Here is a 12309-nt window from a genome sequence, read left to right as displayed (position 1 = left end):
GAGTGTTGATGTATGCTCTGGTCCCCATGCCTTCTCTTTGCCTTGCAGCGCTCGCAAGTACATCTTCTCCCCCTCTTCAAACCTTCCCTGACTCGAATATATATATCCGAAGTTGTACAGAATCCAGTCCTTGCCATCGTCATCTAGTCTGCCGTCGATAATAAACCCCCAACACTTGGTTAAGTGTCGCAACAGCCGACGCTGAGTCAGCCAGGAGTGCTGTGCATTAACCTCTGGCGCATGGCTGCCCACACACTCCAGAGCTACCTCGGCCATCTTAGAATCCCATTCTTGGTTGACTACATACACCGTCCATGAGTGCACACAACTATGCATCCCGTACCCTTGAGACTCAACGCTTCCTCTAGAGGACCTGTCCACTTCCACCAACGCGTAATCACACAGAGCCCTTACCGCCTCGTTGAAGCTCAGCTCGTCCTGCGTGAGTTGACGAAGCCAGTCCGGACCGCTAGACCTTCCTTCTTGCAGAAGCTCGAACCACAGATCTTGATTATCAAAGTATGCCCATAGCTGAAGCAGTCTTGACGATAGCTCGTTCTGCTGCTTGATATGTTCGAATGATAGCTGCCATGTCGAGTACAGTCGCCGGTCCTCGTAACTGCTTACGAGGGGACTCGTCTGTTGCAGCTTCAGCCATGATGCTCTGTACAGGCGAAGGTAGGCAGCAAAGCTTGTCGCCACCTGGTCAAGGTAGGCGCCCGCCGTAGCCAAGGCCAGCGGTAGGCCATCCAGCTCTCTAGCAAGTTCGGCTGCGTCAGGATCTAATGGTGTAAGCGCTGCTTCTTCAACTAGCAACCGAATCTAACTAACTGTCGATAACGTCCTCACGGTGTGAGGCATTAGAGAGTATCTGAAGGCTGTCCCTTATATCTTCCAGCTTCCCTACCTTTATGCGATGGCCGATACTGACTTTCGACGATCTCGTTGTCACAACTACCGAGCCATGATATGCCTCAGGCAGAAACTGCCGGATGTCGACCGCACCAGGATCCGCGTTACCTGGAACCTTGGGGTTATCGTAATTATCTAACATTATCAACCAATGCGTGTTCTTGCCATGCTCTAGCCATCGCTTGACTGCTGCCACTGCTTCGTCGGGTTTGCTGTCCTCCGTGATTCCACTAAGCTGGCTGGCCGATGGATGTTCCTGCAAGATCCGTCTTACTAACCGCAAATAGCTCTGCTTTACTGACACTTCGTCTTTGATGTTCAGCCAGAATATTGCCGAATAGTCGTCACGGTGCGCTTTGACGTATGCAATTGCCAGCTGTGTCTTGCCAATCCCGCCTAGACCGTGCAGAGTGACTGCTTGTCGGCCGGTACCCTCGCTGAGCGCCTTATGCATTGCAGCGAGCTCCGCTTGTCTTGCAACAAAGTGATCGGTCTCAGAGGCCTCAGGCAAGCTAAAGACGACACGAAAGCTCTCTTCAGAGTTAGTACGCGCTACACACAGCTACTGTTATTACTATTCTTGATAGTTATACACTGGCGCTACATACCAGCATCGACCCTACCCTCCTCTGCCCACCGTAAGACGATGGCTTCGCCCGCACTCTCAGCCATGATTCGCAGATGCCCCGACACAGTTCTATATCCATTATCTTCTTTCGACGCGAACTTGGTCATGTTGATGTGGTCTGCGTGGATGGCGATCGGCTCTGCGTCGGCGGCACCAGGAACAACCGCTGATGCAAGTGGTACCACCTATGCTGTCAGCCTTTTGTATTCTACAACAGAAGCAAGACCATACCATAATTGAATGACCCAGCACCGTCGGCGTCTTGTACTCCTCGTACGCAAACTTTGTTACAAACTTGCTGCTGATCGGATTATACTGCCCAAGCTGCTGTTGAAGCCATTCCGAGTTCTGCTCGAGATGCTTCATTAGCCGGTCGTCTGCAGCTATAAACACTGATGCCACATTGATCAGCAGCTTCCCTAGCTGCACTCCGCTGCCGCCTTGGTGAGGCGTGCCCATGAACATGATCCCGTATGTCGACGTCGTAATCGACCGATGTTCTGCTAGCGCGCCTTTACGTGCCGCGTCCGAGTGGATGAGAGCCTCGCTTGGTTAGCTACGCAGATAAGAGATATATACGAGGCTTACGCTCTTGACTATGATCCCACCTAGACTGTGTGCCACAAAGATAATTGGCCGTTGCGTTGTCTGCCACGGTCAGTTTCACCTTTAACTACTGCCTGTGTCCATACCTTTGTAAGCCTTCTCTGAAGGCACAGATCCGACACCAATTGTCTTGCATGGTCGTATAGGTATTGGCAGCTGACGCGGTCGCCATGCGTGTTCGCATCGTATCCCCAGCAGAAGACGCGCGCGTTCGGGATATCGGTCGGCAGGAGATCGTGGAGCCAGTGCACGCCGTTCACGGCCGTCCAGGTCTTGTCGCGGTGCCCGTTCAATCCATGGACAGCAACGATGCTAGGAGCTGTCAGTGCGGGCGTTTGTTATGCTACGGATGGCTTACTCTATCACCGGCTGCTCTCCCTCCTCCACTACTTTGAGACCTTGAGCAGGAGCCTCAAAAGGATTTTTCGGCTTCGAAGGTTCGCTAACCTACCAAAGTCAGCCTGACAGAGGCATGGAATGGGAGTCATCATACAGCATCCTTACGCTTGCTTCGGGATGGAATCAGTCGCCGCCATCCAGACGACGCCATGGTTAAAGTGCGGGATTCGAACGACGTCCACACAGCCAAAGTGTCGCGAAACGTCCGGAATCGGTTCGAGGCTTTCTACTTCACTTGACGGAGGACGACGAGCATAAGAGGCGGCGAAAGGCCATTATAAGCTTTAGCACGAGGCTGCGCTTCGTAGCCGTCACATCACAGCTTGTTCTCGGCGACCTCAGCCTTGCATTTTGTGCCTTGATCGGACGCGAATGCACGCCTCGACTGGCTGGTCGTACAAGAACAAGGCTGCTAATACTGTCGCGTGGCGTCCAATGGCAAGTGTCGACGCGTTTTTCCCAGTCGCTCACATCTCTTGCAGCTGATTAGAAGCATATGAAGCATCCATAAGCATAGGTGCTGCCCTAGGGGAAATCAGGCCGCTTGCGACAGCACTTTGCTCAGGTGTCAATCAGAGGACTTCCAGTTCTGCATGTTGACCAACCCTGCCTAACTGGCGTTCGTGTTTCTGCACAGAGTGAATTGCTATGTCCGCCAGGAATGATTAGACTGCGGCAGCTACAGGTAAAACAGCCACAGACTTGGCAAATATGATTACGTACTCCGTACATACGCTAGGTTAAATTACATCGCGGTTGTGTATATATTACGTAGATATTATTGTTCCGCGCTAGCCAGAATCGTTCATCGTTTGGATTAGAAGTACCGATCTGCGTGGTGAACTTGTGCAAATTTGCACCCAACACCAGCCTCAAGGGTGATGATGATGCCTAGCATCGTTATAGGACTCTAAGGCTCGGATAAGGGCCTTTAATGAGTTTCAGACGTAGTAAGGGCACGATGGTGGTGCTTTGGCGGAAGAATTCTGTTAGGGTATGACAGAAGACTCTCCGGGAATCAGGCGAGAAGGCGGCGATGCTAACCGTAATTCTTTAAGTAGAAATGGTCTCGAAGTTAAGGAATGGCTACAGCACACAAATTAAACAAAACTTTAGAAATATCAATGTGTATGCAGTGTCTGGCTTGCTCTGAAGCCAAAGTACCCATGATTTAGCTCGTCACGCAGGGGCGCCCGGCACACAGGGAGGGAGGTTACTTATGATTTAGTGTACCCGTATTTGGTATAGCGCATTACTATTTTTAAGTTTAAAGTTCCCCCCGAACTCTCCTCACTTCGAAAGCGGTAGCCGCTAATTTGATCATCGTGATGCTTAAATCCCACATATCCATCTGAACCATCAACCATGGCACTGGTCGGTACCGTCCTCTTTTGTACTAGCTGTGGAAGTCTCCTGAATCGGATACCTCCCGAGAAACCGACCATCACTTGTGATGTTTGCAAAAGCTGCAATAAAAGTGAGCTTGAATCATACCGCCTCTCTGTTTTCACTGCTAAGCTTAGGCGTAGACAAGTGGCTCACGTCCGTTACGACTAGATCCAGACCTGATGCTTTCCCGTCAGTTCTTCTGCAAAAGCGTAGTGGTGCGGTCAATCAGACGATGAAGTCAGAAGATGCAGAGACGTGGCCATCGACCACTCAATCATGCCCCTCCTGTGAGAATCCGACTATGTTGTTCAAGGACGTGCAACTGCGCGGCGCAGACGAAGGGTCTACAATCTTTTATCGCTGTCCCAAATGCAATTACAGGTAGGAAAGACTGGAAATATATCCGAAGCTGCAAGGCTCTAATATCTCGCAGATTCAATACCAATAATTGATGTCGGCCTTGGTGTTGGAGCAGCAGCAGCTGGATGAGTTACCGTCGCGACCTTGACCTGATAGACGGATAAGCATTTGCCGCCCAGATGAGCTGGTCGCCGGTTGTGTACTAATTCAACCATTCCGTGGAATTTCCGTTCATACTCTCCCATCCGCTCCACCAGTCCCAATCATACATCTCACAGCAGTGTGTCTCCCAGCGCGCATCGGATAATCGAGCACCCGGCACGAACCGTCTCTTGCGCCCCAGTTACTTCCAAGCTCGGATTGACCTCAACGAGATCCAGTGCGATGAGATTCCCCGTCTCCGCCACGCACTCGGCGATGAAGTCGCCTTCTCTCAGGGTTAGTCCTCCGCGGACGGGCGTCCCCGTGCTCGGAGCCCACATCGGATCCAGTGCGTCGACGTCAAAGGAGAGGTGGATGGGGGTGTCACTTCCGATCCAGCCCAGTGCCATGTCCATGATTTTGCCGATGCCGTGTCTATATCATGTTCAACGTTAGTTCTACACCCTAACATAATCCTCCACATGACTCCCAGAATCACTCACCGATCAATATCATGCATCGAAAACGCCTTGATTCCCTCCCTCCTCAGAATCTCCTTCTCCCCCCGATCAATATCCCTCAACGCGATATACACCAACTTCCTCGCACTAATCAAATGCTCCTCCCCCAACCACCCAAACCGTTCCTCATCCTCACTCCGCGTCATCCCCGTCAGGAAACTCACCGGCATCCCATGGATATTGCCACTCTCGCTCGTCTCCGGCGTATTGATATCCGCATGCGCATCCACCCACACCACTGCGATCTCCTGCCCTAATCTCTCCCGCACCGCCCTCGCCGTCCCGGAAATCGTCCCGATCGCGATCGAGTGGTCGCCGCCGAGCGTGAGCACAAGGCGCCCCGCGGCCGCGTGCGTATACACTTGCGAGGACACTGCGCGCGTGACGGCGCTGACGGATTTCGGGCGCAGCATGTTGCGGTGGGGTGGGTCGGAGGCGGGGATAAGGTCCGCGTAGGTGTGCACTTGGCCGTCGAAGGTGACGTTGTAGTTGAGGTCGTTTTGGAGTTGGTGGATAAGGCCGGCTTCAAGGAGAGCCGTGGGGGCAGCGTCGACGCCGGCTTTGGTCTGTGGGGGTGTTAACAGTGATTCTTGCACGCTCTTCGAACTGCCGAATGGAACTGGGACTGAAGGAGGTGTGGTACGTACCTGACCGCCGGAGAAGCCAACTGCCACGAGGCCGAGCTCATTGCGGGAGGGGAGGAATTTACTCTCGCCAGTTGGAGGGAGCGTCATTGCTGCTGAGAATAACTTGGGGTTACTTGAATAAAGTGTGCTCAGAGAAACGATTGCAATCTTGCGTCTGAAGACTTTTCTAAATTCCCACTACCTCAGGGAGCAATACCGATAGCAGTCCGTGACTCACGTTCCTAACCAGCTTACTATTTTCCCTAATTCAAGGCCAGGAATGAGCGATACACGGTGGTCGTAATGGATGAGCCAGATTCTTGCACCTGACAGTCCGACCGGGAGGAATTGTCGCCATCTTATACCTCCGGCGGCTTTCGTCGGCGTTAGAATTAGCCATCGATAACGGACGGAGGCGACAGGGTTACGTAAATGAAGCTCCTGTGATCTCTTTGTTTCGCCTGATCCTGTACTTAGGGGAAGAAGTTGAGGATGTTCGGACTTTGTTGACCGTTAAGCGCAGTTGCACCCGAGATGCGTTGCTGATTGGCCGATTGCGAGACTATATGTGTTAGTGTCGTATTATATCGCCATCTGGAATGACTTTGCCAATCAACTTTCGATTCTCACATCTAGCGTGGTTTGCAGGATGTCCATTGTATGAATCTCGATCGAAGAGTGGTCGAATTCCTTGTATTGGGGATTAGTATATCTTGAGGAATTATGGATAAACATGCCCAAGACTACATATGCTATAGACCAAAGATATACAAACTCCTCAAAATGCCTCACGAGCTACATATTGAACATGCCCCTGAGATCGATAAACAAGGGGTCCAAAACTAGGACCCTATCCCTGAGGTGCAACAAATGATATATGCGCCCTACCCAATGTAAACCCAATACTCTTCCAGCCTCCCTCCACCTCCCATCATCATCACCCCCCCAAACTCGACCCCGTCCCATATCCACTCCTCGTCTGCCCCAAATTCGAACTCATCCGCCTAAACCCTACCCCCATCCCAATCGGCACGCTCGACCGCCGCCTCAACGTCCGCCCCCCTCTCCTCCCTGGCAACGACGACCCCCGTCGACTCACCACCCCGCTCTCCATCTCATCAATCTCCTCCTCTGATACCACGCTGCTCGCCACCACCGACGACGGCACCGGCGACCCCGTCTGTCGCCAAAACCCCCCGGCAGACATTGTCGACTCGCGGCTCAGCAGCGGCCCAAGCGCCTCGGTGGCTTCCTCGTCGTCGGATCCTGAGGAGTCGTACGAGGAGCCTGGCCAGCGCTCTAGGTCTTCCTCCTCTTCATCGGCGTCGGCGTCGAATCCAACTTCGTCGTCCTCGGTAGTGCTAGCGTCGTCGCCGAACCCGGCGCCCTCGATGAGGAAGAAGGTCGGGATGGCAGAGACGACGGTGACGGCGGAGAGGTACCAGAAGGGGGTGATGATGTAGCCGTTCTCGACGCCCCAGGTGAACAGAGAGCCGGCGGAGGAGGGGCCGAGGGAGCGGCCGACGGCGGAGACGGTGGTGGCGATGCCGTTGAGGGTGCCGAGGATGAGGACGCTAGTGGCGGAGTTGGTGAGGAGGATGGTGGAGCAGGGGAAGGCGAAGGTATTGGCGAGGCCTTTGAAGAGCCAGAAGATGAAGAGGACGATCTGCTTCCCGAGAGGGGTGGGCATGAGTGTGGCGAAAGGGGAGATGAAGTAGACGATGGGGAAGATGAGGGAGCAGATGCGGAAGCAGCGGAGGACACCGTAGCGGCGGGCGACGGGGGGAAAGATGAGGAATTGGTAGAGCATGCAGGCGATGCCGTAGAGGGTGAAGTAGGGGCCGATGCGGTCGGAGTCTGGGAGTAATTAGAAAATGAATTTGGTGGGGTCTTCCAGGTATCGAATAAATAATGAGCGGGTTCAACGTACTGATACCAAATCCTCCCGCAAATTTAAACGGAGGTTGAAACTCGGGATCGTTCACATCCTGCACGGGATGATGCATGAACACCGAAAGCAACTGATCGTACGCGATCGAGTGCATCGCAAGCAACGTATATGCGATCAAATTTATGATTGACTGCGTCGTTAACACCTCCTTCCACGGCGGATTTGGCTCCTGCACATGCTCCCCATTCTGCGCATTATATCTATTCTCCAAATTCGTACTCTGCCGACTCGAGAACCCCGTCCCGTGTTTCAACAGCGGCTCCGTCTCCCCGCCCCGCGACCGATGCCACAGATCTTTAAAGAACTGGGTGACCCGCTCGCCGAGCGCGAGACCCCAATCGTAGGAGTTGCGGCGACTGGCGAGGGTTTCGTGGAGGAAGAGGACGCCGGTCGCGATTCCAATGAGGAAGAGGGTGGCGGAGACGATGTTCGGGATGGAGTAGGGGTACCGGGCGAGGAAGGCGTCGCTGGGGGGGTCGCCGTATTGGCGGTGCAGTGGGTTTGCCAACGCGCCTCCTATCATGGGGCCGAAGACCGTGCCGATGTTGTAGACGAGAGGCATGATACTGAACGCACGTGGTTGGAGTTCCTGCCGAAATCGGGTTAGCTACGTCGCGCAATGGGTGCATGCCGTCCTACCTTGTATGGAACCAACTCTGCTACTACGGTCCTTAATATTCCAACATTACCATTACCTGCTCCCGCCAATGCGCGCGCAACAAGAGCCATGGGAAGGGACCCCGAGAAACCCCAGAGCAACGAGGTGATCATCGTATTGACAAGGCCCATAAGAATGACGGGTTTCCGGCCAATTCGGTCGGATATCCTTCCCCATGGTATTGCCGTAACGCATTGTGAGAGGGAATAGATAGCCGAAGTAATTCCTATACGTCTCCGTCAGCATCACAGTCTCGCCTCTTCATTTGACTGGTAAACGGGTTATAGTACCTGTCCAGCGACCGACTTCATCTTTGGGGATGCCAAACGATTCGATGTATTCGGGGAGGTAAGGGAAGATGCTCGTGAGGGAGATGGGTTCGGCAAATCGACATATCGCTGGTATATCCTATCAGTACTATAATGAAGAATTGATGCTCGAGTTTGGCGCGGTTATAGCTGCGACGAAGAGGGGAGCCTTACACAGGATGAGAAGCTGCTGAACGGGAAGCTCTCTCTTGGTCATGACTGGAGTATCCAATGGTTGCTGTACCGAAGCAGCAGCATCTATACTAGGAAATATATACAAGAATATAACCACAAGAATATAACCACAAGATGTCTCTTTCCCTCCCGACCATCGGCGTGAAAGGTTACTATCAGACGGTCACAAGCTCTTTTCCATTGTCATGCATCCCACGAGATGCGGAGTCAACAAGGAATCCATGTCTTCACCCGAGCACCCCTGCACCTTCGGTTGGTTCACTAACATCTTTCGCTCTGTTCCGATCCTCTCAGAAGGACTCAAGCTTTCGGCGCATCTACCGTCCGTCGACCAAGTCTAAGACCGTCCACATGCTTAAAGGATCCGTGCCTTGCGCAAGTCTTCCTGTACCATCTCGAACTCGACGTCATCGTCTTAGGATGCGAGAGAAATCCCTACAACCTATCGATGCTGATGCGGATCACAACGGAGCCATGGCATCGAGGTGTACCAGTAGTCACTAATCTGGGCACGGCATGATCCCGTTGCATTCCGAAGGTTTGGGGGTGTCACCTCCCAGCAGGGCAGCAGGAGAGTATGACTTGGACAGCTGAAGCCGAAAGGTTTTCGTCTGAGGTACTGTATATAAGTCCAACGGTTAGGTTTGATTTGAGTTCATACCTTGCTTGTGTCTTGCAGCACCAAAGATTATTATATCGCTGGTTACATTTCTCTATCTCCCTGTTTACTTTCCATTGGTTGTCACACGCAGTATTTCGTCATTCGCACGTGGCAGCTCCAGCTCCAAACATCAACACCTCAAAAGTCTCAGGGGTGCTTTATCATGAGAATAACAGCTTGTGGTTAAGCCGTGGACATATCAAATCAATAGGATAAGCTGTCAAGGCTAGATTAAGGTTGTAGAATGTCACTCCGGCCTTGCATTGGAGTCCTGCGTCAAGTCCGTTCAGCTGTCAACAAACCAGATATTCCGTCACAGATATTTTGTGCAAGAATACATCAAGCTCGAGGTCTGAGCACGACATTCAGTCTCCTGGGAGAGAACGACGGCAAGTCGAGCAAGAGCAATGGAAAAGATGGTAGGAAACCTCTCGTGCAAATATGTCCGAAAGTCGTGGCTAATTTGGCTGATGTGTAGGTCGTCAAACGGTGATAGTCCTGGGTTCCGGTGAGCCATTAACGTACCTGTCAACGGAAATCTAGTCCTTTTAACTCTATACAACAGGCTGGGCTGGATACACATTGGCAAGACAACTCGACGCAAAGATCTATCGCCCAATCGTGATATCCCCTCGATCGTATTTCGTCTTCACCCCTCTCCTCGCCTCCACATCCGTGGGCACTTTGGAATTCAGAACCGCCTTAGAACCCGTCCGAAGCCGAAGGACGAGTGTCGAGTTCGTTCAAGGCTGGGCCGATGATGTCGACTTCACGAACAAGACGATCATGGTCGAAGAGGCGGTGGATGATCCGAGACAAGGGCTTTCTCTGACTGGTGATGCTAAGGCCGAGCAGGAGGCATACCCACATCGCATCCCGAACCCGACGTTCAAGGGAAAAACTTTCCAAATGAAGTGGGACAAGCTCATCATCGCCGTGGGTTGTTATAGCCAGACGTTCGGTACGCCGGGAGTCAGGGAGCACGCCCTGTTCTTGAAGGACGTTGGCGATGCGAGGAGAATTCGCAAGAAGTTGTTAACCTGTGAGATCAGCTCCTTTCAAGCCAACTAGGTATGTCATGTCATTAACAGAACGATCATTAGGTTTCGAGACGGCATCCCTACCGACCACTTCGGAGGAAGTCCGCAGGCACCTGCTAAACTTCGCCATTGTCGGCGGTGGCCGTAAGTCTCTTAGCCCGAAATGAAGCCAATAGGCTAATATTCGCAGCCACTGGCATTGAGTTTGCCGCCGAATTGCACGATGTCGTCAAAGAAGACTTAGCCAAAGTATATCCTGATCTGGTCAAATACTGCAACATCACCGTCTACGACGTCGCTCCAAGCGTGCTTCCCATGTTCGACGAAGAACTAAGCAGCTACGCCATGAAGACGTTCCGGAGAGAAGGCATCAAAATCAAGACCTCCCATCATGTCGAAAACCTCCGCCTCGGACCACCAAACCAACCCAAATCCCTCGACACCGCCGCCCAACGCCAATGCCTCACCCTCAAGGTAGAGGAAGAAGGAGAACTCGGCGTAGGAATGGTGGTCTGGAGCACCGGCCTCATGATGAATCCCTTCATTAGCAAAGCCCTCGACCGCACCTTCGACCTCCCCGAGACTACCCACGGCGAAGCTCGCCCGGGTCCCGACACCGGCCACGAGCGGCTCTGGAAGATCAAAAAGCAGTCCAAGTCCGGCTCCATCATCACCGACGACCGCCTCCGCGTGCTCGTGCAATCCAAGACCGACGACGCGAAATCCACCGTCCTCCAGGACGTCTACGCGATCGGCGACTGCGCCACGACCGAGGGGACGAGCTACCCGGCGACCGCGCAGGTAGCGTCGCAGAAGGCGTATTGGCTGGCGAAGCGGCTGAATCGCGGCGGGTTCGAGCGGGGCGGGTTTAATTGGAAGAATGCCGGGACGCTGGCGTATATTGGGTCGTGGAGGGCGATTATGCAGGCGGGGACGGGAGGGCATGTGTCGGGGCGGGCGGCATGGATTGTGTGGAGGGGGGCGTATTTGACGAAGAGCGTGAGTTGGAGGAATAAGTTGCTAATTCCGATGTATTGGTGAGTAGAGGGAGGGTATCGGTTGGAGAAGTGTGGGCTAACTTTCGCAGGGTTATCAATTGGGCGTTCGGGCGGGATATCACTAGATTTTAGACTCCCACGAGTCTTTTTGGGTTGTACACATTGCCAGCTGTCAGGAGGTCTTGTCAAAGGGGGTGTTTTGGCGTTATGGGGCATAGACAAGTGGACCACTACCCTTCTGAAACATCTGGAGTAGACCATTTCCATCTCATGATTCGAACAATAGAGCGTCGGTCGTTCTAGATTATTATTGTTGAGCAAATCCACTTTGCTGATGCAGAAGTCCAAATCTTGCGGATTCAACTATCTCGAACGTTTTCGGTTGCACAAGTCGTAGAGCGAATTGTAAAAATACCATTAATCGACGGGTCACTTGTTGCTTAATAAGAAGTCCAGAAGATGATATCAGATCCATCCCTGTTGCACTCGTCATCAATGGTTATATCAGCTTCATCAATTTCCTATGCAGACACTATCTGCACCATATCATATCCACCACATACGGCGGTCGAACTAGTCTCGGATCAATGATTGGTGCACCACCTCTCCAGCATGCTATGAAAACGTTATCCCGCATTCCGTCCTCGGAAGCAGGTGCAGCAAGGACACTCGTAGGCGACGAGAACTGAGAAACGCGAGCGGCTCCAGGGTTGCCACGATCTGCATCTCTCATTGCATTGTACCGCCGGATCCCTGGCCTCATCTATTCAACTTGTGCCACGTCCGCAACCTCCCCCCGCTATACAGTCCGTTCGACATGCTCATTCTCGCACCATCGGACTTCCTTTCCCAATGACTCGGTTAGCTGCAGTGGATCGGACGATGTGTGATATTTATCCTCCGTTCGCGCATCCGT

General features: G+C 52.8%; 5 protein-coding genes across 5 annotated transcripts in view; 2 read left to right on the top strand and 3 right to left on the bottom strand.

The window, feature by feature from the left end:
* Positions 1 to 2772, bottom strand: part of P152DRAFT_460103 (uncharacterized protein) — a 3882-nt gene extending 1110 nt beyond the window's left edge. The window contains exons 1-8 of the mRNA XM_033679828.1: positions 2640 to 2772; positions 2505 to 2593; positions 2233 to 2458; positions 2129 to 2188; positions 1772 to 2083; positions 1521 to 1725; positions 832 to 1464; positions 93 to 782 (exon numbers count right to left, since the gene is read on the bottom strand). Of these exons, the coding sequence (XP_033532443.1) occupies positions 93 to 782; positions 832 to 1464; positions 1521 to 1725; positions 1772 to 2083; positions 2129 to 2188; positions 2233 to 2458; positions 2505 to 2593; positions 2640 to 2696 (2272 nt within the window). The 5' untranslated portion in view covers positions 2697 to 2772. The remainder of the gene's footprint in view (positions 1 to 92; positions 783 to 831; positions 1465 to 1520; positions 1726 to 1771; positions 2084 to 2128; positions 2189 to 2232; positions 2459 to 2504; positions 2594 to 2639) is intronic.
* A 937-nt stretch (positions 2773 to 3709) lies between these two features.
* P152DRAFT_83396 (DNA-directed RNA polymerase I polypeptide) lies at positions 3710 to 4532 on the top strand. Its single transcript, XM_033683279.1, has 3 exons — positions 3710 to 4022; positions 4075 to 4315; positions 4368 to 4532. Exons 1-3 carry the CDS (start codon positions 3911 to 3913, stop codon positions 4384 to 4386), a joined length of 372 nt encoding a protein of 123 aa, XP_033532442.1. The 5' UTR covers positions 3710 to 3910; the 3' UTR covers positions 4387 to 4532.
* A 34-nt stretch (positions 4533 to 4566) lies between these two features.
* On the bottom strand, positions 4567 to 5690 carry P152DRAFT_475268 (arginase; the record flags this gene model as incomplete). Its single annotated transcript, XM_033681402.1, has 3 exons — positions 4567 to 4870; positions 4939 to 5522; positions 5604 to 5690. 3 exons carry the CDS (start codon positions 5688 to 5690, stop codon positions 4567 to 4569), a joined length of 975 nt encoding a protein of 324 aa, XP_033532441.1.
* A 558-nt stretch (positions 5691 to 6248) lies between these two features.
* P152DRAFT_83210 (MFS general substrate transporter) lies at positions 6249 to 8993 on the bottom strand. Its single transcript, XM_033683278.1, has 5 exons — positions 8674 to 8993; positions 8482 to 8589; positions 8173 to 8417; positions 7513 to 8122; positions 6249 to 7439 (listed from the first exon to the last, which is right to left on the bottom strand). Exons 1-5 carry the CDS (start codon positions 8714 to 8716, stop codon positions 6520 to 6522), a joined length of 1926 nt encoding a protein of 641 aa, XP_033532440.1. The 5' UTR covers positions 8717 to 8993; the 3' UTR covers positions 6249 to 6519.
* Positions 8994 to 9916: 923 nt separating this feature from the next.
* Positions 9917 to 11525, top strand: P152DRAFT_400645 (FAD/NAD(P)-binding domain-containing protein; the record flags this gene model as incomplete). The annotated part of the gene is made up of 4 exons (XM_033676580.1): positions 9917 to 10397; positions 10459 to 10539; positions 10586 to 11432; positions 11483 to 11525. Coding segments are annotated over 4 exons (1452 nt in total), but the record flags the coding sequence as incomplete, so codon positions are not given.
* Between the last annotated feature and the right edge of the window lie 784 nt (positions 11526 to 12309).

The sequence above is a fragment of the Eremomyces bilateralis genome (assembly GCF_010015585.1).
Source record: "Eremomyces bilateralis CBS 781.70 unplaced genomic scaffold P152scaffold_16, whole genome shotgun sequence".
NCBI lineage: Eukaryota > Fungi > Ascomycota > Dothideomycetes > Eremomycetales > Eremomycetaceae > Eremomyces > Eremomyces bilateralis.
The sequence above is the reverse complement of the archived record's forward strand: the minus strand, read 5'-3'. Positions and strand labels throughout refer to the sequence as shown.